This window comes from Hyla sarda, chromosome 2 (assembly GCF_029499605.1).
Source record: "Hyla sarda isolate aHylSar1 chromosome 2, aHylSar1.hap1, whole genome shotgun sequence".
NCBI lineage: Eukaryota > Metazoa > Chordata > Amphibia > Anura > Hylidae > Hyla > Hyla sarda.
In genome coordinates, this window is record NC_079190.1 from 164,970,681 (window position 1) to 164,996,888 (window position 26,208).

Sequence of the window (26,208 nt, forward strand, 5' to 3'; positions counted from 1 at the left end):
GTGCATTACTTCCGTTTTTTTTAAGACAACAATACCTTAATCTTTCCACTTCCAAATTATGGCCCCTACAGTACTCACTGGAACATTCAGAAGCTTAGATATGCACCTGTAACCAATGGTATTGTTATGTTTTGCAACACTTAGGTTGCGATGGTCCTGAGACAGCTCTTTGCTTTCACCCATGTAAAAGCAAGGTGTCTTGTGTGACATCTTGGCAATGAGACTTTTTTTTTGTTGGCCATCAGATGGGACTAAACCATCTGATATTAATTTGCACTGACAAGGGGCTGGATTGCTTTTTAATTACGGTGCCATCAGAGCTGTGCACATGCATGCCAGGAAAAAATCCACACAATGCCAAAACATGATGATGTCCAATCGATTCCTGATGAGATGACAGGAGGAAACGCACTGAATCAAGTCACAACGAATAATGGAGGAAAAACAAGTTCAGAAAACAGGTTCATGTAATATGGATATTTATGATTGCATAAAACGAAATAACAATATGATACATGTGATTAATGGGAATCCCCGTAGTATACTAAGGAACAAATGGATTTTTATATATTTTGGACATACCTTGCTGCAGGAGGAGCATAATAACATTTCAGCTTCAAGTGAGCGAGCATTGAAGTGTATATTATCTGTATGGCAATGTGACTACTTATTATATGAACCATACAGAAGTTCTGACTAATATGTGACTAACCTCATTGGATAACATCTGTGTGTCAAAGTGACTAACAATAGTATACCTGGATTGGTGAGCATGGATGTGAACAGCCAACTGCTAATATAGGACTGTGTACCATATATATCTGCTGATGAGGGTATAAATTACCTAAAGGATTGTGAAACAAGGCACTTTGAAGTAGGCACTTTGGTGTCTCTATGTATAACTATGGATACAGTTAATCACCACCAAGAATGAATTGTTTATATGTGTTTTAAGAATTACAGACTGCTTTAACCCCTTAAAGGGGTACTCAGGTGGAAAACTTTTTTTTTTTTTAAATCAACTGGTGCCAGAAAGTTAAACAGATTTGTAATTTACTTCTATTCAAAAATCTTAATCCTTCCCGTACTTATTAGCTGCTGAATACCACAGTGGAAATTCTTTTCCGTTTGAAACACAGAGATGTCTGCTGACATCATGATCACAGTGCTCTCTGCTGACATCTCTGTCCATTTTAGGAACTGTCCAGAATAGGAAAAAATCCCCATAGCAAACATATGCTGCTCTGAACAGTTCCTAAAATGGACAGAGATGTCAGCAGAGAGCACTGTGCTCATGATGTCAGCAGACAGCTCTGTGTTTCAAAAAGAAAATAATTTACGCTGTAGTATTCAGCAGCTAATAAGTACTGGAAGGATTAAAATTTTTTAATAGAAGTCATTTACAAATCTGTTTAACTTTCTGGCCCCAGTTGATTTAAAAAAAAAAAAAAAAAAGTTTTCCACCGGAGTACCCCTTTAAGGACCAAGCCCATTTTCACCTTAAGGACCAGGCCAATTTTTATTTTTGCGTTTTCCTTTTTTCCTCCTCGCCTTCTAAAATCCATAACTCTATTATTTTTCCATCTACAGACCCATATAAGGGCTTGTTTTTTGTGTGACCAATCGCACTTTGTAATGAAACCTCTCATTTTACCATAAAATGTATGGCAAACCCTAAACATATTTTTTTAGGGAGGAAATTTAAATGAAAACCACAATTTTGCACATATTGTAGGGTTTCGTTCTACACTGTACACTTTAAGGTAGAAATGACATGTGTTCTTTATTCTGTGAGTCAGTACAATTAAAATGACACCCATGGCTAGAAACTTTGATATTTTTTTTACCGCTTAAAAAAAAATCTAAAACTTTTTGTAAAAAAATCAGTAATCTAAAGTTGCCCTATTTTGACCACCTATAACTTTTTCATTTTTCCGTATATAGGGCATTATGAGGGCTCATTTTTTGCGCCGTCATCTGTACTTTTTTTTATTGATACCACATTTGCATATATTAAATGTTTAGATAATTTTTTATACATTTTTTTGGGAGTAAAATGTGACAAAAAAGCAGCATTTTGGGATTTTTTTTATTTTTTACATTTACGCCGTTAGCCGTACGGGATCATTAACTTTATATTTTGATAGATCAGACATTTACGCACGCGGCGATACCAAATATTTTTATTTAAAAATGTTTACGCTTTTTGGGGGTAAAATGGGAAAAACTGACAATTTTCTTTTTTTTATTGGGGGAGGGGATTTTTCACTTTTTTTTACTTTTTATTTTTACATTTTTCAACATTTTTTTTTACACTTTTTATGTCCCCACAGGGGACTATCTATAGCAATCATTTGATGGCTAATACTGTTCAGTGCTATGCTCCTTTCCACAAAGTGGCAGTTTATGCAGACCTTTCAGCAGCCACTATGCAAGCAAGGTGTTCCCTGCAACCCATCACTTTGGCTCTCCGCAGAGCAGCCATAGCATACAGATGGGGATTCCCTGCCCGCTTGCTGGTCCACCATGACAACAACTTATATGTCATCCGCTCCCTGAAATAAGGACAAACTCTCCTTGCGACATGGGAAGTACTACCATATATTCATGTATTAGGATGGTCCAATGGGGATCTGCATAGCAAGCATTAACACAAATGGGCTCAATACTCCTTACAAAAGATCTTATTTCTGGAAGGAGGGTCAGGCGCTTAAATGTGACATAATTTGTGCGCAGGAAACACACCTACTTTCTAAAGAGTTTTCAGAATGAAACATTTTTCATTTTCTCATATATTCCAAGCTCACTATAAGACCAAGTCCAGGGGTTTACTAATTTAAATAAAAAACACGGTGGCGTTCCAATTGAAAGAAGTGCATACCGACTCCAAAGGCAGATTTGTAGTATTGTGCTGCACGGTAAATAACATTCCTCTGACAGTAGTGTTTCTCTACGCTCCTAATATAGGCCAACTGAGTTTTCTTAACTCTTTATATAGGATAGTTAGAAAGAAACTTTGGGGATCCCTGATACTTAGTGGAGATTTCAACTCTGTATGGGATCCTGCTATAGACACTTCCTCACATACCCGCGCCGCTTCTTCCACAAATACAGGACGTGAGGGTGGACAAACAGGGCTCTTTGCACTGAGGACAAGCATATTTTTTCATCCAAAAATATACACATTTTTTAACCAATGTATATTACAAATATACATATAATGTTATTATCCACATTATATAAAAAGTTTTTGTTGATGACAGATACACTTTAACGGATATCTTCATTTTTGTATCAAATTTCAAATCTATTCACCAATTATTGTGGATAGTACGTCAACAATAGAAATATAATGATGGCTCCCGAGTAAAGTATGGGTGTATTGTGTTGCATCCAAGAATTGACACAATAAGCGTTTAACCCCTTAATTACTATGGACGTATATTTACATCCATTGCTGGCTTCCACTGTATGAAGCGCACTCACGAGCTGAGCTGAGAGGATGGCGGGAGGTCTTTTACCTGGCCCTCTGCTGTCTGATCAATGGTAGGCTGGAGCAATATAGTGCCAACAACACTGATCAATGTTGTGCAATGGCATAGCATTGAACAGTGTATGCAATCTAATGATTGCATGTAATAGTCCCCTATGGAGACAAAAAAAAGGTTAAAAAAAAGTCAATAAATGAGAATTAAACCCTTCCCTGATATAAGTTTCAATCCCCCCATTTCCAATGTTTTTATGAAAAATTGTAAACATATGTGGTGAGTAAATGTCCAAACTATTAAGATACAATGTCAATTAAACCACAGGGAGATGCCAAAAGGCATGGAAAGCCAAAACAACAGTTGAAATATATCAGTAATTAAAAAGGGAAATAAATAATGAAATAAAAGTAATTGTGGTGTTAAAAAAAAAAAAATCGGTGCTCCTATGATCCAGTCAGTCATGGCAGGCTGGAGCAATGGAGCACCGATAACACTGATCAATGCTATGGCATACCATTGTTCAGTGTATGCAATCCAATCTTATAGGGACAAAAAAAAGTGTAAAGTATGTTTAAAAAAATTGTTAAAATGTGATTTAACGCCTTCCGTAATAAAAGTTTGAATCACCCCCCTTTTCCCATTAAAAATTTTTCATAAATTATGTAAACAAAAATAAACATAAACAGATGAAATATTGCTTTGTGCGTAAATGTCGGAACTATAAAAATATAATGTTAATTAAACTGCACGGACCATGGCATATACGTAAAAAAAATACCAAAATCCAGAATTGTGTATTTTTGTTTACTTCGTATACCCTTAAAAAATGGATAAAAAGCTATCATAAAGTCCCCCCCCCCCCAAAAAAAAATGGTACCAATAAAAACTACAGATAACGGCACATAAAATGAGTCCTCACACATCTGCGTATATGGAAAAAATACAAAAGTAGGGGTCAGAAGAGGATAATTTTAAACATGCTAATTTTCGTACAAAAAGTTAGAAGTAAAAGAAAATAAAACCTATACAAATCGGGTATCATTGTAATCAAATGGACCTACGGAATAAAGATAATGTTTTATTTCTACAGAAAATTGCACTGTGTAAAAGCGCAAGCTCCCAAAATTTACTAAATGGCAGTTTTTTTTTGCCTCAAAGGGTTAAAGGGCAGAAAACTTGCCTCCTGTCAATCCAAACCTTCATGTTCCTTTATAGGTAGATAAATGTTTGCTATATATGTGTAAATATATGTAACCTACAGCAGAAAAAAGATGGTTTGTTTTCATATAACTGCTGGAAGCTCTGCTGCAAATTCTATCATATTTTATGGGGAAAAAATAGCACTGCTTTTCTCCAATATAACTGACAATTCAGTGGAAGCATGTGGATAGGGGATGAGATATCTCCTGATGTATGAAGCGCGCTCAGCAGGTGAGCGTGCATCACATACTCGGTGGGTCCCGGTTGCTATGAACAACCGGGACCCACGGCTTATGCCAGACATCGCCGATCAGGCTGATGTCTGGCATTACCCCGTCTAAAACAAAAGTAAACATTGCCGGTTAGCTCCGTGGTGCTGTTAGGGACCACTGCGGTGAAAACGCGATGTCTCGAACATCTTGCAGGACGCGAGGAGGATCCCAACCAACCTCCTGTCCGATCGCCGAATGACTGCTCTGTGCCTTAGATCCACTGTGCCTGAGAGCACTGAACAGTATGAGAGATTAATGTAATTCATCTTATAGTCCCCTATGGGAGCTATAAAATTGCAAAAAAGTGGAAAAAAATGCAAATAAAGATCATTTAACCCCTCCCTTAATAAACGTTTGAATCACCCCCCTTTTCCCATTAAAAAAAAAGTGTAAATAAAAATAAACACATGTGGTATCACCGGGTACATAAATGTCCCAGCTATAAAAATATATAGTTAATTAAATCACACGGTCAATGGCATACGCGCAAAAAATTACAAAGTCCAAAATAGCGTATTTTTGGTCACTTTGTATATCATGAAAAAATTTATAAATAACGATCAAAAAGTAAGTTACTCAGTACCTAATCCTGACCACGTACATGTCATTTTTATGCCTCTATTACCTATACCTCCTTTCATTAGCTCACAGTGTTAGAAATCCTCTCAGGGGAAGGGGAATGTCCCTCCCTTGTGGTGGTGGGAGATGATTGGTGTGTCTGCTCATGCACCTTGTCCATGAGTCATCTCTTGTCCATGACTCATGGACAAGCCTGATGCTGCCGCAGGACTGATTAGTATCCCAGTGGTGGAATTTTCAGGAGCCATTCTCTTTATTAACCCCTACTACAAAATGCTTTTTTAAACGGTGTAGCTCGCTTCATATCCGCTTGGTTCCGGCTGCTGTCAGCCAATCAGCTTTAAGGATAAAGGGACGTCTCTTACCTGCTTCCTTGCCGTTCCATCGGTGCACCTATGCTGCAGCCAGCTATTGCACTGATCAATGCAATCTGAAGATTGCAGGTAACAGTCTCCTATAGTGCAGCAATGATTAGTGTATGTAATCTGAATTTTGCAGTTAATAGTCTCTTATGGGGACTAAAAATGTTGAATAAAGTGTAAAAAAAAGTTTAATAAAAGTTTGAATCATCTCCCATTTCCCATTTTTAAAATAAAACTACGTAAAGCGTGGTAAACGTCGGAACTATTAAAATATAATGTTCATTTAACCGCATGGTCAATGGCGTAAACTTAAAAAAATACCAAAGTCAAGACATGCAAATATTTGGTTGCTTCTTTAAGGTGTTAAATATTACAAAAAAATTAAACCATATTACAAAGGGTCTTTAATTTTCATCAGTAACACCATATAAAAAGTTTTTGGATCTGACAGTGCCCATTTAAAGCGTACCCGTCAGATCCAACAAAAAATATTTTTTTTAAATATATAACTCAGTACCTAATCCTGACTATACATCTAATTTTTATATGTCTGGCACCTTTATTTATTTTTTTATTACACTTTTAATTTAGCTCACTAGTCTGAATTCCTCTCAAAGGGAGGGGTGTGGTCTCACTGTGCAGGTCTCAGCCCCCTCCCTCAGTATGCTGTCTGCTCACATCTCCCCTAGCATTAGCAAAACTACAACTCCCAGCTTGTCCTTACTGACAGTAGCGGGACACAAGCTGACAGTGGGAGGATTTTTCCTCCAGCTGTGAGCCCTGCACTCACAGCTGTCAATCAAGGAAGTGTGTCCATGACATAGGTGATGATGCATGGACACAGCAGGACTAATATGTGTCCAAGCAGGCAGGGGGGGGCAGTTGTTTGACTGGCTTTTTCAGTATGAAATACTGAAAATGTTCTAATGAAAGTAATTGCAAAACCTATTGGTTTTGCATGCTTTACTACATATCAAAAGTTTTTGGATCTGACAGTGCCCAAGCAGCTCATTAGGTGTAGGTGGTTCTGTGGAAACACTTATCAGGAACTTGTGATGTGCACTTTAATATGTACACAAGCAATACTATGTCACTAAGATTGATGGCATCACCTTGGCTGGAGGTAAGTCCAGGGGCACGGAACTTACACTGCTATATTACATGTGACTGTATTGTTATAGAACATTTGGGTTGCACAATTAAGTTAAGTGGTTGAAATCATTATGGAAACTGCTGGATGACGCTGTTAAAGGGTTACTCCACCCCTAGACATCTTATCCCCTATCCAAAGGCGTTCGTTTAGTGCGGCGGGTGCAGCAGTGAAGGCTCGTGATGTCATGGCCACGCCCCCTCAATGCAAGTCTATGGGAGGGGCATGACGGCCGTCACGCCCCTCCCATAGACTTGCATTGAGGGAGTGTGGCCGAAACATCACGAATGGAGCATGACCGTGACGTCAAGAGCCTCCGCCCCACATCGCCAGTCATCCGGCATGGAGTGAAGTTCTTTGGATAGGGGAGAAGATGTCTAGGGGCGGAGTACCCCTTCTAAGGGCTTGCACTGATCTGGTAACATGGCTCATACAGGTAAGGAGTGTTGTAGCTGTCAGTGTTATGTAGCAGTGAGTGTTATATATGTGGATGTCTCTGAGTTGTGTCAAGCATTATACCTCATCCCTACTCAATAAATAGAGCTAAGCTGCAATATCAGGCACAGCTAATGGTCAAGAATTGTTTTAAAAAATAAAGAAGAAATAAAAGAAAAGGGGGGAGGGGGCTGCATTTATTTAGTATATTATTGATATATGATATATGAGTTTTCATTTGGAATTTGCATAGTAATGTCCATTATTTTTGGCAGTTGCATCTTCTAGCTTTGTAGAGTTTTATGCTCAGACTTGGCAGATCATAGATAACCTCCATGTCAAATAGTTTTTGGAATTTCTGAATAAATGCATTCTCCAGATGTGTATTTTCTTTCCTATATCTCATGACCCAAAGAATAGAGGTATGTGCACTGCACAAATGATCAAATGTCTCCAGAAGTTCTGCTAAATATGGATGGTTGTAAACAACATCTGCTGCAAAAATATAGTCAAAGTGTAAGGAGGCCTTTGGAAACTTCTTCTCCAAATCAGATGCCCAGATTAGTTCTTTAACTTGAGGGACATGTTTACTTTTCATTTTGGTATTTCGAAGTACATTATATTGTAGGTTTCCAATCAGCTCCTTCAGATCTGTTGCTACAACGTGGGCCCCTGAAAAAGGAAAGAAGGAGCAAATGTCAGGAAATAGATCTAAACACGCTGATAAATTCTTATAATACATAATATTAGAGATGAGTGAGTGGAGCCCGTAGATCCCAGTCCCGCTCAGAACTTTGCCTAAAATGATGTTCACCAAACATTAGAACTTTGCCTGGTTCAGTTCTATATACAAAAAGAATCCGAACTGACACCTTACTGTCCTGCCTGCCGTCATGGCTACATTGTGTCTACATATGATCCTAACATTATAGCGGAATACTCAAAATGCTAAACAACCACACACAAAGAAAAGAGTAACTAAAATACCGCAAAATGCAATATCTTTATTGAATCAATAAAATATAACAACATAAGACCAAAATGAAGCTGGAATGAACAAGGACCTCAAAAACACAGGCCGAGCAACAGTACAGAGACACGGACACTATTGTAATAATCTGGGAATAACTCTGTAGGAGTTGTATACAATGCACCTGCACAATAAGAAATTAGTCCTATGTAGACACTGGGGACCCGGCTGGGTAAATAATCCCTCTGGAAAAAAGCCTCCCAGTATCTGACCCAGTATCTGAATCAGCTGGATCAAAGTGCAATAGCTACTCACAATAAATAAGTGTCAGTGCATAAGGTGCTAATTAGGGCTTACCCATTCTAAAGTGCCATGCTCCGCTCCCTGGTTCAGTTCTAGTGTTGCTCGCGAATATTCGCAATGCAAATTTCATTCGGGAATATCGCATATTCGCAAATTCGCGAATATTCGCGAATATAGCACTATATATTCGTAATTACAAAAAAAAAATTTCTTTCTTTCTTCACAGTACACATCACAGTGATCACCCCTCTCTGCTTTCAGCTTGTGTGGTGTAAGAAGGCTCTAATACTACTGTGTGAGACTGGCGTGCAAATTTTTGCATGTGCGAAAATTTGCATATGCTAACTTTCGCATATGCGAATTTTCCGCTTAAGCTAATTTTTTTATATGCTAATTTTTTTATATGCTAATTTTCGCATACGCGAATATTACGAATATGCAAATTTAGCGAATATATGACGAATATTAGTCCATATATTCGCGAAATATCGCAAATTTTAATATGGCCTATGCCGCTCAACACTATTCAGTTCAAATGAGCCTGGCAACGGCACTATTATAGGAGAAGGAATAAGGAACCCAAAGTGTTTTGATGCAATTTCAACATAGGATGAGGAAGTATAAACACTGAGATGACATCAGAGTAGCATAGAATACTTTGCAGCTAACAGCAAAATCACATGACCACAGATTAGCCAACCATTGCTTGCATATAGCTCCAAGGCCAATCAGGAGATAGCATAGGGGTGGGTCATAGGAGACTGGTCAAACCCCTATGTACTGCTTTGCAGCCGCTATCTTGGAAACAAAGCTGAGCAGTAAGTAGTGCACAGAAGAACTCTTTAGAACTACTCATCCCGGAAAGCTTTCACGCTACAATACAAAAGCAATTCTGCAAAGCATTGTGCGCTGAGCTGACCTTAATGACCTGCATACTGTGTCCAGTTGCTGCACCACAAATCCCAGCAGTGTGACTGCAGAACAAGCCTAAAGAACGCTATCTTACTGCAACATAAAGCAATTTGAACAAAGCATTGTGCAGAGAGGGCTGACCTTTTTTGTACCTGTATTTTTTGGGTTTAACCAAATATATGTAGAGAATTTCTGGCTGTGAACAAAAAGGAGCATTTCTATCTGCGAGAGGGAAATATGGCTTTTCCTTTTATACCATGTTTTACCTGTATTTTCTGGGTTTAATAAAAAAAAAACTGTAGCTAGGTTTAAAAAAAATGCATTTTAGCAGTGAGAGTCAAAGTTCATTGGGTCTGTTTTGCCATGTTACCTGTATTTTCTGGGTTTATAAAAAAATAAAAATAAAAAAAAAAGAAGCAACATCTAGTATTCCAACCTAACCTGAATCCTCACCCCAAAAAATAATCAGGTGTGGATAAGAGAGAAATGTAAAAATCCTGTGATGCCACTGATTAGATAGTACTACCACCACCTCTACTGTCCACTGGGTACAACTACCACCAGTCTACCACCAATGTTGCTGCACACTACTACTGGGTATACATACACACAGATCCCACTCTTATGTCCTGTACTTTGTGTTTTATTTCTACCACCACCCTTTCTTTTGCTAATACTAGGCCTACACATCCCAACCTACATCCCAAGGCCTATACATCACAACCCTTGATCCCAGAAAAGGGATATTTTTTGGCTTTTCATTACTACAAAAGCTATTTAAGTTTCACAACATCAATCCATTTGCAACTCTTACAAGAGACAATTTTGGGAATGCTTGGAAAAAGATATTGCATCTTTAATTGCCAACAACAAAACCAATAAAGGGAGAATTTTTTATATTTTCTTCACCTTTTGAGGAACCAATCCTGTTGCAACTGTGAGAAAGAAAGAAATTAGGAATTACGACTCTACATAACATAGAGCAACAGCATAAGGCGTGGCTACAACTATCACTTGTCCACTACTGTCTGCTGTCCACTAGCTACCACCAGTCTACCAATTGATTACCACCAGTCTATCAATGCCTATTTCCGCTGGCTGCAACTATCGCTAGCCCAACATCAATGCCTGTTGTCCGCTGGCTACTAGAACTACCACCAGTCCACCACTGCCTGCTGTCCGCTTGCTACAAATATTACTAGTCCACCTCTGCCTGTTGTCTGCTGACTACTACAAGTACCACTAAACCAGTGTTTCCCAACCCAGTCCTCAAGGCACACCAACATTCTGGGTTTTTTCAGTTACTCCATTGGAATAGAACAGGGAAAAATTAAAATCCTGGACTGTTGGTGTACCTTGAGGTCTGGGTTGGGAAACACTGCACTAAACAACCCACCACTGCCTGCTTGCTACTACAACTACCAGTCTACCACAGCCTGCAACTACAAAAAAGGGATCATTTTTGATCATTTTTCATAGTTTCATAATTTATAAGGTTGTAAAAAGACAAGTGCCAAAAAAGTTCAATTTAAAATTCTGTTATGTTAATACAAAGTAAGGCAAACACCCCTTTTGAAGCTGATACCATTTGCCCCATTACAGAAGAAAAATAATTCCTGGATCAACATTCTGTCCCCATAAATCTAGTATACAGCTTGTAATATTATATTTTTTCAGAAAAACATCCAGGTCCCCCTTAAACTTGTTTATTCAGGCATCACAACATTATGTGGCACAGAGTTCCATGGTCTAACTGCTGTTACAGTAAAGAATCCCTGCCTATGATGATGGTGAAACCTTCTTTCCTCTAGATGTTACCAGACTAGGTACAAAAATATAGGCAGCTAGAAAGATCTAGGTACTGTCCATTCATATATTTGTACATCGTGATAAAATCGCCCCTGAGGCGAAACCCAGAGCTTGATAACCTATCTTGATAACTTTTTGAAAAATTTTCATTTTTTTAAAATTGATTATCAAATTTTTTTTTCAATTTGTATGCAGCAGACTTCTCCACTCCCTGCTGAGTCACGCTTCCCTGATTAGATAGTACTACCACCAACCCTACTGTCCACTGGCTACAACAGCCACCAGTCCACCACTGCCTGCTGCTGTTTGGCTACAACTACCACCACTTTCTGTACGCTGGATACAACTCCCAACAGTCCACTACCACCTGCTGAACACTGGCAACTACAACAACAACCAGTCACCCACAGCCTGTTATCTACCAGTTACAACTTCACTATTTTGACAAACTTACAACTCCTAAACAAGGAAGAATGTTTTATTTTTTTCATAGTTTTTATAATTTATAAAGTTGAAAAAAAAGTCCATGAAGTGTTGATCAGGAGAAAGGTAAAAACCCTGTATGGGGCTGATGCCAATTGCCCCATAACAGGAAAAATTCCTTCCTGACTCCAATATGGCAGTTAGAATAAATCCCTGAATCAACGTTCTGTTTCCAGAAATCTAGTATCCAAAGCATGTAATATAATATTTTTACTTTTTTGTTTTAACTTGGTCAGCACTCTGTCCTCCCCCCCCCCCCCCCCAGCCGAGGCCTATATAAATTGGCGGCAAGCCACAAAGGGCCCTATTCTTTCTGGCTGTCTCCCAGTCTTTGACTGGGAGCACATGGTAAGTGAGCTTTGTCACCTGCTCACACTGGTGCTGCGCTGTGCGGCATCCATTGCTGCTGCGGCACCGTGTCTATGGGGAGGTGCAGCCCAGGGTCTGGTGAAGCAGCAGTGGGTCTGCTCTGCCAGTGGGTCTTTCCCCTTGTGGGCACTGATGTTACGGCGGTGGTGGTTGCCGCTCAGTGCAGCAGAATTTTATGCTTGGGATGTTAGGGACCCGCTATTTACAGGTGGCCGTGACGTGGCTAGCGGGCTTTCACTTTATGATTATCAAGTATACTAACGACCTGTTAGTTTAATACATTTTGCTCAGAAGCCTTAGATAACTGTGCGACCATGTCTGTTTTTTTCCTTATTTGAATTCACATTGTATTTTTACTACTTTTAAAAATTAAAACATTTTGTAAGAAAATTTTTATGCTTAAAATTGTCCTCTTCTTACCATTAAATACTTTTATTTTTCCATATAAGGGCTGTATGAGGGCTCTTTTTTGCGCCATGAACTGTAGCTTTTATTGGCATCATTATTGGTACCATACCCTTTGATGGGACTTTTTGATCACTTGTAATAATTTTTTTCTGCTATGTAAAGTGATCAAAAAATCAGTGATTCTGGACTTAGTCATTTTTTTGAACGGTTGACCGTGCGGTATCATTAACATTCTATTTTAAAGAGCACCTGTCACCAAATAAAACTTTGAATATAGTGTTCCTTGTGTAATTAGCAAATACTTTCCCATTCACTTGCTTTTAAAATTATCAACATAAATATGTTTAAAATGTAATATAAAAAACAGCCACTAGGTGGCTCTGTTCTGCTCGCTGCCACCATTGAAGGGGTATTCCAGGATTTTTTATTTATTTATTTATTTATGCTACAGGGGCTGTAAAGTTAGTGTAGTTCATAATATAGTGTCTGTACCTGTGTGTGACGGTTTTCTCACAATTCTTCTGTTATTTTCACCCCAATATTTATTTTTAACAGCAAACAAAATTACTGTTGTCTCGGATTTTTCCCAGGTTGCAATGCGGCCGAGACCTGACCTCACTAGTCAGCTGATGACAGGGAGCCTGTCTGCTTCAATGGGTGGAGGGATCAATCTGCAACTAATGCAACAGCTGTAGGCACCCTGATTGAAAACCACAGGTCTTTTGAATGGATGCAGCTCATTTATGTTTCAATGGGTGGGGTGGTTGATGTGTGGGAGGGAGGATAATGGAATTATGGGATTTGTAGTCAAAGAAAAAAAGGAAATACTAGTTCACAAAAAGCTAGCCACAGTGTTATGGTAATCTCAAAACATAGCCATTTAGCCCCAAGACAAGCACAGATCCTTCCTAAGCATGTCCATTACTGTCTGCTGGGTACGTACTAAAATCACCTTATCGTGGATAACCCCTCAGTGGCAATAACTTTGAAATGCTTTTACTGAGTGCAGCGATTCTGAAACAGTTTTTTCCTGACATGTTGTACTGTTTATTAGTCAATGAAAATCATTGTCAACAATTAAGAGTAAAGTGTCATCTTCCTCATCTTCCATCAGCTTGTAGCTCCCGTTTTTTGCCTGTAGGCATTTTGTACTATTATTTTTTAAGTGTAATACTGTTGTCAGGAACCGGACTGGAAGCGGGTAGTGGATCCTCTGTGTTAGTGAGGCGATGGCATGGGCCGTACCAGGGGACCGGTTCTAAGAAGTTACTGGTTTTCACCAGAGCCCGCCGCAAGGCGGGATGGACTTGTTTTGGCGGTAACTCCCAGGTCGTATCCCCTGATAGCGACTCAACCTCACTAACAACTGAGATAGGCGTAGTACACAAGGACAAGACGAAGGCAAGGTCGGACATAGCAAGAGGTCAAGGCAGGCGGCAAAGGTTCATAGTCAGGGGCAACGGCAAGGGTCTGAATACACAGGCTTGGGAACACACAGAATGCTTTCTCAGGGCACTAGGCAACAAAATCCAGCAAGGACAGGAAGGGGAAGTGGGTTTTTATATGTTTGGGAGTGATTAGCACTGATTGGGCCAGGCACCAATTAGTGGTGCACTGGCCCTTTAAATTTCAGAGAGCCGATGCGCCCGCGCCCTAGAGAGCGGGGCCGCTCGCGCCGGGACATGACAGCAGGGGAACAGGGCAGGTGAGAAGACTGGGATGCGACCCGCGGGCAGGCGCGTCCCGCCACGCAGATCGCATCCCCACCGGTGATAACAGGAAAGCGCTCCCGGTCAGCGGGTCTGACCGGGGCGCTGCACGCTGAAGAACGCCGCGAGAGCTCCGGGGAGGAGCAGGGACCCGGAGCGCTCGGCGTAACAACTGTAAATATTAGATAAAGAGGAGATAAGAGGTTGCACCTGCAGGACTTCTTTTACTCTGCTTTTCTGCAGCTACATGCTCTGAAAGGAAAGAATAAGTAAGAAGGCATGTGAGAATTGAATCCTATGGATGTCCTTGGGCCCCACTTCTCTTACCCTAAGCAGAATCCCACTCTATATTTTGAAAGACTTAAGCCATCCATGTATTACACGAACTGCCATTGATCATTTATACAAAGATGAAGATGTGACAGATGACTTTCATTTAGAAACACTTACCTAGTAGAGAAGCCACGATGGCAACTAGCCCTGTCCCAGATCCTATCTCAATTATGCTTTTATCTTCTATACACAATTGTTTTCCATGTTTCTCCAAAAAATAACACAGCACAAGGGCCTGTGAAGCAAGAATAATAATGAAATAACTGAACCAGAATTTAGAAACAATGGGGTAGATTATTGTACTTGTCTTTAGGGTATAGGATCTGCTGCAGAATTGTATTAATATAGGTAAGGTGATTTCTGCAGCATCAAACTTGTGGCATCAAATCTGCAGCAGATCCTATACATGTGTATGTACTCTTAATGTAGATAGCCTAAAACTAGACCAGAACATATGCCAAATTTTCTTAGTGATGTACTATGTGATATATTCACACTATTGTTTACACCACCTCTTATTTAGCTTACTTTAGACTTGTATGGCATAATAAATACACCATTTTGTCACTTTACCTATGTATCTCAATGAGATGTGCAATGTGAGTCTCAAAGAGACACATAGAAGCCACTGAGTTCCATTCATACAACAGAAGCTGTGGCATGTTGCGATTCATGTGGTCACATAGTAGGACCAGTATGACATCCCGACTAAGAGATAAGGCTGCCTGGCAAGAGAAGCATCAACATCAACCCACTTGTGTTAAGGGGTACTGTGGGGGAAACAAATAGGCTGAGGGAGGTGGTAAACCTATACTTTACTTCCCCACTCCCTTGCCATCACCACTGTCACTATGTTCCATCCTGATGCACAGTATTCCCTGTGTTCAGGGTCAGCATGTGCACATGCCTGCTCAGCCAGTCAACAGCCAAAGTCGTGTCCTGCTTCAGCCACAGATTAGCTGTATGAGCCACTGCATGTGCCAACCCCGAACACAAGAAGCCCAATGACAATGGGAACAGCGGGGGAGTGGGATAAGGCAAGCATAGTTTCATTTTTAATGTTTACCACTTCCCTTTGCATACCTAATAAAAAATAATCCCTGAATACCCCTTTAAGCATATTTGGTTATGCCCTTAGCAATCAGAATACTTTTAACATTCAGACTAGTACAAAAGATGGAATCTGACTGTTTACTATCATTAAGGCTAGGTTCACACGGCCGTTGTCCCCATCCTATTTTCTCCTGTCAATGCCTCCTAAACAGACCAAACGGATGCAAACTGATGCAAATGGATTCCATTTAGTGGTATCCTTTTGCATCAGTTTTTCATCCATTAGTATGAAAAGTCAGCCGCCTACACACTCCCACAGCCGGGACAACTACTACTTCCATCATGAAACAGATTCATTTCCATGAGGGAAGTAGTAGTTCCCCCGGCTGCGGGAGTCTGCGGGTGGCTGGGGAGGATACATTAGTGCTTGTACTACTGCCCCCATCATGGAACAGAATCTGTTCCATGTTGAGGGTAGTAATACTGGGGCTTAGGGACTGATCGCATTGGGTCTCACTTTTGAGACCCGATGTGATTATAAGCTATTAAACCAGGAGATTGGGCGGCATGCTCCGCTCCCCTGCAATTTTATTCCCCCGACCCCAACTCCACATAATTTACCGCTTTCACAGCACAAAGCGGGGACATGTCACTCCATTCCCTGCTGCTCATCCCAGTACCTGATGGGGATGAGCAGCGGGGAATGGAGTGATATGTCCCTGCTCGATTCCCCGCTGCATACACATGCTCCGCTGCCCGTACAGATGCTCCATTCCCTGCTGTCCATTAGCATCTCCTAGCGCAATCAGAATGCACAACAGGGACATGTCACTCCTTTCCCTGCTGCTTATCCCTGTACCCGACAGGGATAAGCAGCGGGGAATGGAGTAACATGTCCCCACTGTGCGCTGTGATTGCGCTCCGTTACTTGCTGCACTTATGCTCGCTCCACTGCCCGTACTAATGCTTCATTTCCTGCTGCCCTCTCCGCAATCAGAGAGCACAGCGGGGACATGTCCCTCCATTTCCCACTGCCCGTCTCCCTCGGGTATGGGATGAATAGCAGGGAATGGGATGACATGGGTCAGGGGAATAAAATTAGATTATTCACAGTACAAGTTTAAAAACCATGCCGGCAGTCGTAAATGGCCACTTGGTGCCGGCCATTCAGGGCATGTTGCCTGCTCCTGGTTTATAACTTATGATCGCATCGGGTCTCAGAAGGTGCGGTCAATCCCTCAGACCCTCTACTACTACCCCCAACATGGAACAGACTCTGTTCAGAAACTGTCAGCTTGTTCACCCACACTAAACCCAATACACTAGGTTATAGTGTGGGTGAACAGGATTCAAACGAGGGGTCACTTACTTATTTTAGTCAACTGGCTGTCGAAATATATGCTTCTGTTTTGGAATTTCCAAAATGAATAAGCGTACTGAAGGAGAATCCCCTGCCCGCTGGCCGCCTCTCTCTCCGGGAGAAAAGCTCCTAAGGCTGCCCCTGCACTTTGTATATTAATTAGCTTCAACTCCACGTCCTAGTGACAAGGAGTCACAGCTCACATGATCGCAGTGCTCTGCGCCGGTCCCTCGCTAAACCGCCCTGGATGCTTTGCGGAATTATATCACACCTAATCCCGCTCTCCCCCTCCAATCACCCTCCTCTACCACGCCTTAGTCCCGCCCCCTCCTACCAATGCTCGATGATTGGTTCCCTCACAGAGCGTGACCAATCGCCGCTCTACCCTTCTTGCTCCCTTGTGCCTGCAGCCTCAGAGCAGAGCGCTCCCCTAAAGCTGTCCTGATGACGTGAAAGCTGGGGAAAATATAACGGTACATGTGCTCTTTAGACAGAGCACTACGATCATGTGAGCCTCGATCCACCATCTTCCAAGGACCTACAGCACCCACGACTCATCCTGCTCACTGTAGACTAAGTTCTGTGACATCTGCAGCTGTTCCTGATGCTCCCAGCAGAGGTCTCACTGGGTTAGTTGCTCTGAAGATCTGTGCATGGCCATGATCCAGCCCTCTCACCAATCACACTCTAGTTCCTGCTATATAAGGAGCCTCTGAACTTCCAGTCATTGCCTGATCTTCTAGTGTTTACACCTTAAACTAGGCAGCTATCTGACTTGCTGTATCCTGTTAATTGACCTCGGTATGTTCCTGACTTCGTTCCTGCATTATCCTCTGTTCCTGTTTTGCCTCTCCTGGATTGATTCGGACTGCTTGACCATTTTACTGCTGTTTGGAGCTGCTACTTCTCCAACACCTGAACTATTACATCTCTGCTGCATCCTGCTGTTCCAGGCTTCCAGACCTGGCCCACCAGTGCCATCTGGTGTCAGCCGGCTCCATCTGCGGTGATCTCTACTTCCAAGTTCCTGATCTGCTAAAGCCAGCTGCCATAGCTGGGGCCGTTCCACCATTAGGATCGGCTAAAAAGAACTCGGTAAGTGAGTGAGAGGGTTCACACCCCTTGGAGCATTACACTAGGACGTGGAGTTGAAGCTAATGAATATGAAAAGCAGAAAGGCGGCCTTAGGAGCTTTACTCCGGGAGAGAGAAGCGGCCAGTGGGCAGAGAAGACGCCTTCAGTGCGCTTATTCATTATAGAAATCCCAGAACTTTAGAAGCATATATCTCGGCAGCCAGTTGACAAAAATAAGTAAGTGACCCTTCATTTGAATCCTGTTCACCCACACTATAGCCCACTATATTGGATTTAGGGTTGTGAACAAGCTGACAGTTTTCCTTTAAAGGCTCATCTGTTTGCCATAGACTTCAATGTTAAATTTATAATATCCGTTACTAATCCGTTATTTTTGCCTGGGAAACAAAATACTGCATGCAACGTCTTTTTGCCATAAAAAATAAAGGATTAGGAACCAAACGGGTGCAAATGGATTTAAAAAAGAGCTATAAAAAAAAACTTTTATGAACGGATATGAATGGATTTGAGAACAGGCATAAATTAACAGGGGACAGACATTAATGTGAACGTGCCCTAACATAGAGATTTTAAGATTTACTATATTCTGGAAAAGAGTACCAGGACCAAAAATCTGATTGAGGTGTTTCCTTAATTTAGTATATGTTTTCTTAATTTAGTATTTGTTTTAGTATCTAGCAACAGATTCTTAGGGCTTGTTCACAGGGATGGATTTGCTTGCAAACTTGCAGCGTGTTTCCCGATGCAAGTTTGATTGGGAGCGGGCTTTCCGCAACAGATTTTTGGTAGCGAAATTTTGCTGTCTGCAGAGAGCCTGCCCCTATTCAAATTTGCTATCGTTAACGCATGTGTGAATGAGTTCTTAAAAGTGTCTAGAAAAGGGGAACAGCTTAGATGAGTCTGTCATTGTTCTATAATAAACATGTACCACGTTCACCATTTTAATAAATGCTTTAGAAATGCGCATACTTTTTTGCCATCTCATTAATACAGTATATGCGCCATTGAGGCTAGACATGCGAAAATGAAGAACAGACTTGGCTTTTCAAAGTCACGTTACCGTGTTTTTGACTAAATGTGTTATATCTGATTTTCAGCGGAGAGAGAAGAAACCTGATAACATGAGAAATAAACAGGATATAATACAAAGTTTTTTATATTCACTTGTATTGATCTATGAAAAGTTTGCTGAAATGATAAGAAGGCTTTAATATGAATCTAATGTTTGTAACATGGCTATATTATTAATATAGTATCTGTTAATTAAATGTACTTTGCTTACTTTTATACTTTGTGCAGCAATTGGAATTATTGGGTATTGATGGATCCTTTTTTGGAACTAATATCAAGACTTAATTACCATGGTTGTCACTCTAGATGGTAAGAGACTGTCGACAGCTGGAGGTGGCTCAACTGACTCTTCATTGTCCCTGAACACAGTCCAAAAAATCATATCCATCTTCTAAAAATACTGTGGAGGAAGTACAAATGCCATACTGCAGCAGGAAAACATTCTTCAGACAGATGATATGTTTACTGTCAAGACTGTACAATTGGAGACAACATTGTTAAAGAGGACCTGTGGCCAACCCAAAAGATTTTAATGTCATTAAAGGGGTACTCTAGGTTCATTTTTGTTTTTTAATCAACTGGTGCCAGAAAGTTAAACAGATGTTTACATTACTTCTATTTAAAAATCTTAATCCTTCCAGTACTTATCAGCTGATGTATCCTCCACAGGAAGTTCTTTTCTTTTTGAAATTTTTTTTTCTGTCTGACCACAGTTCTCTCTGGTGACACCTCTGTCCATATCAGGAACTGTCCAGAGTAGGAGCAAATCCCCATAGCAAACCTCTACTGCTCTGGACAGTTCCTGACAGTTCCACGCCCGGATGAAGCAGTAGTGAAACGTTGGGTTAGGTGTTGGTTTCCCAGGTATGCTCTGTCCCACTTGCTATTAATATGTATATTATCAGAGTAACCTCTTTTACTATGCTGTATTATTGCACATGGGCTTAGTCCCAACAATAAGTTTCTGTTTACATACATCCTTGTGTACTATTTCTATATTGATTGGTAGCCGCCATTCTCAGTCTGGTCCATTGTGGCCATTATCATAATTGTTTGTTGTATCCTTTCCAATCCCTTTTATGGGTTTTTAATGTAATTCATGTATTTAATAAAGCATTGTTTGATCTCTAAAACACATTTCTTTCCTTTCTTGTTATGCTCTCGTATCTAGCGTGGGATCAGTTACCCATTGGGGTCGTTTTTGGTATTGATCAGTTCCTGACATGGACAGAGGTATCAGCAGAGAGCACTGTGGTCAGAAATAAAAGAAATTCAAAAAGAAAAGAACTTCCTCTGTAGTATATAGCAGCTGATCAGTACTGGAAGGATTAGGATTTTTGAATAGAAGTAATTTACAAATCTATTTAACTTTCTGGCACCAGTTGATTTAAAAAAAAAAAAAAATTCCCATCAGAGTACCTCTTTAAAGGGGTTGTCCTACCTGGTTACTTTTGGCTTTTCCCGAATCTCTGGCTTCTTTGCAGCAGCCATTGATGGTCAGGAAGGCTTAAAGCAGCCAAAGTAGGGAAGTTACGCAATTTGTGAAGAGTTATGTGCTATATGCAAGGGATAGAAGGGTACTGCTGCCTGATCACCTTTCTTCTGTGCAATATAGTATGAAATCATGAGGATTGACTTACTGAAGGCCAAACAGTAGCACCATATAGTTCTGTTGATTCAACAATTTTTATCTCATGTCCAACATAGTTGAAGCCTTCCCAGGCGACACTTTTAAGATAAGCAGGTACATATCTACGTTTAAGAATTTCTGGTACCAAAATGTTATCATTCTCATGACCTTCTACAAAACAAAAACAAACAAACAAAAAAAAAGCAAATGAACATAATAATGTTGTGCTGGATTTATATCTTACACATTACACGTTGCATTCATAGTTCTCAACTTCTAAATGTGTATCAAACTATTTTATCTTTTATGCAACTTTTTCTATAATCTTAAATACAAAAGTACTTTTTCTAAGGGTTATTCAACTATAAAGAATTACATTGTAAGAACTAGATAGAGACAAATGATCCACAAGAAGGGGGAGAATTCCTTTACCAAGGCCAGGTTTAAATGGGCACTGTCATTAAAATAAATTTTTTACATTGTATTCCTTTATAAAAATAATAATGTTTCTAATGTACTTGTTAATAAAATTGTCACTTTTTATTAAAAAAATTGAACTTTTATACAGTAATACCCCCTCCTAGTGCCGGCCACATTCAGTGTCTCCAGCAGACCTGACTTTGGACTCATGCCCGGGTGATTGATCTTCATAAGAACCCTCACAGTAATTCTTTATATTTGTGAGTTGAATTTTATTTGCGGGAAAATTTATTTGTTTATATTTGTCTATAACTATATATATATATATATATATATATATATATATATATATATATTATAATATAAACTATATAAACTATATATATATATATATATATATATAACTATATAAACTATACTATATAAATATAAACTATATATATAATATAAACATATTTATTTATATTTGTCTATAACTATATAGAGAAAAGGTCTGGTTTCCTGATGAGAAGCACAGTCTAGCTATCGGCTTATATACCGATGTTTTCCCGCTGACAGCTCTGCTTTGAATTATTTTTTGTCTCATCTGGATGCTTCTTTCTCAAAATAAAGCATCATATGCTGGTTCAGTGTATAGTCTTACATCTTCCCTGCAGGGTTTCCCAACCTGATTGTTTTTTTTTTTTTTTTTTTGGATGTACAACTTATTCATGATCATTGACAGCCAACAAGAAATTCAGAATATACAGAATATAATGTGAGAATACTGTTTATAATACTAATATAAGTACATATGTACCATTCACTATTAATATTATGATTATTATAACCTATAAAACTTCTTCCAATTTTTACAGACTGTCCAAAAAATGATTGAAGGTTGACAACCGGAGCTTGAGACAATTTTCTTTGTTGAGTGGTAGACCCCTCTATGTCCTCCATATGTCCTTAAACTAACAATTTGCTAAGTGTATTGTAAGTGAATTGATTTCTAAGTGCATCCTGCAGGTGGCAGTCATCTACAAAGCATTTGGAAAGTCTTCACCCCATCATTCTGCACTTAGTATCCCATAATAACAAAGTGAAAGCAGAATTTTAGACATTTTTACAAACAGAAAAAAAGCTAAAGTTTGCATGGACATTAGTATTCGGACCCTTCGCCATGACACTCAAAGTTAAACTCTGGGGCAAGTGCATTATTCAACATTGGCCTCTACCTATTGTATATGTACCTTCTACTTCTGAAATATTGAAGGAGCACCAGGTTGTTTTACATAAAGAATTATTCCTCACTCTCAAACACACAGAAATGCAGGCAAAGTTTTTTTTTTTTTTTTTTAAATGTAGGTCTTTTATTTCCTACTTACTTGATGCTTCTGAACGGACGAGAATAATGACACATTTCAAATATTCTTCATGGTATTGTGTTGAGAGTTCAATGGGTACCTTAGGTAATTTAGCACTAGACACGATCTAGATACGCTATTGCTCATTGGACCACTCATCTAGACGGGTTAGTCTTCATTATTTTACCTCCTTCCCGCAGATATTGTAGAGCCATGGCTTGACATGGGACGCCGGGTTGGGGGAATGGATTTCAGAATGGTAGAGGGTTGGAGTGTACTGATATCGTCTTAGATAATACAGATTTTTGCCTGAGGCTATTTTTTTTATGGTTTGCTACAGTTGTTTTTCTGCTTATTTACCTTAGGTTTTCCTACAGCTGAAAGTACAATTTGGGTTCGAACCGACCTCTAATACCTTATTTAATTGCTGACATTCATCTAGTGGCGACACCTACCTATCCCAATTGCTTCTAGCTTTTAACATAAAACCAGGAGTGGCATGTCACCGTTCATGTTTTCATGTTAATGCTTGTATATGTAACATGCTGTTCTTGATCTTACAGTACTTTTCTGTATTGCGATGTTCACTCCTGTCAATGAAGTTTATTTACAAAAACTCTGGGGCCCCCCATTTCTCTTGATCATCTGTGAGATGTTTCTACACCTTGATTGGAGTATTCAGTTGATTGGACATGATATGGAGAGATACACACCCATGTCCATAAAAGGTCTCACAGCTGACAATGCAGAGCAAAAACCAAGCCATGAGGGGGAAAGAACTACTTGTGGAGTTTAGAGACAGGATTGTGTTGAAGCAAAGATGTGGAAAAGGGTACAACACTAAAAGTTCCAAGTGGCTTATTGGCCTCTATAACTCTTAGGTGGAAGAAGTTTGGAACAACTAGGACAGTTCCTAGAGCTGGCCATCCCACCAAAGTGAAGTATTGTGGTGTGGGCATCATGCTGTAGGGGGTCTTTTTCAGCAGCTGGGACAGGAAGACTGGTCAGGGTTGAGGGAAAGCTGAATGGAGCATAGTACAGAGATGTTCTTAATGAAAACCTGATCCAGAGTGCTCTGAACCTCAGACTGGGCCGACAATTCACCTTCTAACAAGATAACGACCCTAAGCCCACAGCCAAGACAACACTGGATTGGCATATGGACAATTCTGTGAATGTCTCTATGTGGTCCAACCAGAGCCCAAACATCTTTGGAGAGACCTGAAAATGGCTTCCAACCAACCTGACAACCTGTGGTATCATTCCAAAGAAAAGAGGAGATTGTAATCGCTGCCAAAGGTGCTTCAACTAATTACTGAGTAAAGGATCTGTATATATATTTCAATGCAAGTTTTTTAGTTTTTCCTTTTCAATAAATTAGCAAAGATTTGTAACATTCTGTTTTCATTATGGGGTACTATGTGCAGAATGATTGGGGTGGGTAAGGGGAAACGAAACTTGATTTTTAAATTTCTTTTATTTAAGGACAAGGCTCTAAAATAAAAAGAATGTGAAAAAAATAAAGACTTTTGGAATGTATTGAATAGGACAATAGCTCTCAGACAATGGGAGGAACCTAAAACACAAAGAAAATATATTGGCAGGCTATGCACTCTTTAATGAAAATTAAAGGAAAACTGACAGCAGGGACACCCACTTTAACCTACAATGTAGTGCAGGTGACCCTAATTCTAAGGCTTCTTACCAGGTGAAAACTGGTACAGGGAATTGTTGCTAATATGGTTATTTCTTCTTATATGCAATGGAGGCAGGCTGCTGCTATATGTGCAATGCTTACTTTTGCCCCCTCCCCCCACTCATCAAAAATATTTATTCCCTCTTCCTCAGCATGTCTGTAAAGGGTTAAGAAGAAGAAAAACATAAGAGCAACAATGTAAATATTGAGAAGCTGCACTGATTTTCAACTGGTAAGAACTGTTAGAAGCAGGGTCCCCTGCACTATCTACCCGTATATTCAGGTTAGTTAGGGTGACCCTGCTGTCAGTTTCCCTTTAAAAAAAAATTGCCTATCTAAGCTGACTTTATAATGCTTTTGACAAATGTTTATGACATCCATCTGAGCCATATATCGTGAATACAGAAGGTCGATGAACCCATAGTTCATATAATATAATATAATAACCTTGACTTGATCTGTGACATATCTACACACAAAATCTAAGACAGGAATTTTAATTACCGTGTTCATCTTCCATGTTTTCTGGTCAGCTGACTTTTCCTGTTCTTCACAGTATACTGTTTTAAAAAGTAAAAGATGAACATTAAAGAATAAAAGAATACACAAAATAATATAACACAATGGCCCTCATTTACTATTCTAAACCCGACTTCTTTTGTCTGTTTTTTTTGGCGCATCTTTGTCTGCGCCATGTCGCAGACATCGTGCGCCATTCTGCGACACGATGCAACATTTTTTCCCGACGGACCCGATGTGGATTCTCCCAAACCCGAAAAAGGGGCGTAACCCGACATTTCTGAGCTTTCCCACGTATTTATAAAGGTTTCCAACGCGAATTTGTTGAATTGTTGTGGATTTTTTCCCGACAACTCAGAGGAGTTGGAAACCAAAACCTACAAAACCCACGTGCGACAAACAGGATGCGACATAATAATAAATACCAGGGGGAAAATGCAGTCGGGTAAGAAAGCAAGATAGACTTACAACCCGATTTTCTAAGTAAATGAGGGCCAATATATGATTAAATTGATTGTAAAATTTTAACCGAGTTTATTAGTAAAGAACGTTCACTATTATAATGTACTCCAGACATATTTGTGGTGCCCAAGTGAATGGTACTCTTAGAATCTGGAAAAATATGAATTGTCTGAGCTTTACCAAACTAAAAGTCTAGAAAAGTGGCTTTATAGATGCACCATATTTATTAAAATTTCAGCTTTCCAACAAGTAACTACTCTGGCCATGATGACATCCACACAGAAAACAGCTCAATCTGACAGGGTTTTTATTTATTTTTTTTTTTTTTAAAGACAGACGTGCAATTGTGATGATGTCAGAGTAATGTTTGTATTTATTTCTTGGCTGCGTTCTATTGTGTTAAATCGGCAATAATGCTTGTTTGAATTCTAGGCTGTGTTTCATTGTGATCACATTCTGTTAGATGTCACAGTAGTGATGGTCTTTATGATGAGAGTTTCCCTTCTTGTGATAATGTACAGTAGCGTTTGTTTTTATTTCAAAAGGCTATGTTCTTATTGTGATGATACCAGACTAGAGTTAGTTTTTATTCCTATGCTGTTTGTTAGGATTCGGCAGGCTGGAGGTGGATCCTCTGTGTCAGAGAGGGATTGGCGTGGACCGTACCGGTTCTAAGTTGCTACTGGTATTCACCAGAGCCCGCCGCAAAGCGGGATGGTCTTGCTGCGGCGGTAGCGACCAGGTCTTGTTCACCGGTAATGGCTCAACCTCACT

The 26,208-nt window shown here is 39.8% G+C and overlaps 1 protein-coding gene across 1 annotated transcript; it reads right to left on the reverse strand.

Annotated features, from left to right (window-relative positions):
- Positions 1 to 7,696: 7,696 nt before the first annotated feature.
- On the reverse strand, positions 7,697 to 24,973 carry LOC130357752 (protein-lysine methyltransferase METTL21E-like). The gene is made up of 4 exons (XM_056560492.1): positions 24,958 to 24,973; positions 21,002 to 21,162; positions 14,900 to 15,017; positions 7,697 to 8,158 (listed from the first exon to the last, which is right to left on the reverse strand). Exons 1-4 carry the CDS (start codon positions 24,971 to 24,973, stop codon positions 7,749 to 7,751), a joined length of 705 nt encoding a protein of 234 aa, XP_056416467.1. The 3' UTR covers positions 7,697 to 7,748.
- Between the last annotated feature and the right edge of the window lie 1,235 nt (positions 24,974 to 26,208).

Coding starts and splice junctions, on each gene's coding strand:
- LOC130357752 (XM_056560492.1), bottom strand. Junction 15,018..21,001: donor GTGCTACTGTTTGGCCTTCA/GTAAGTCAATCC, acceptor CTTGCTTCACAG/GCCCTTGTGCTGTGTTATTT. Junction 8,159..14,899: donor CATCGTGGCTTCTCTACTAG/GTAAGTGTTTCT, acceptor TTCCTTTTTCAG/GGGCCCACGTTGTAGCAACA.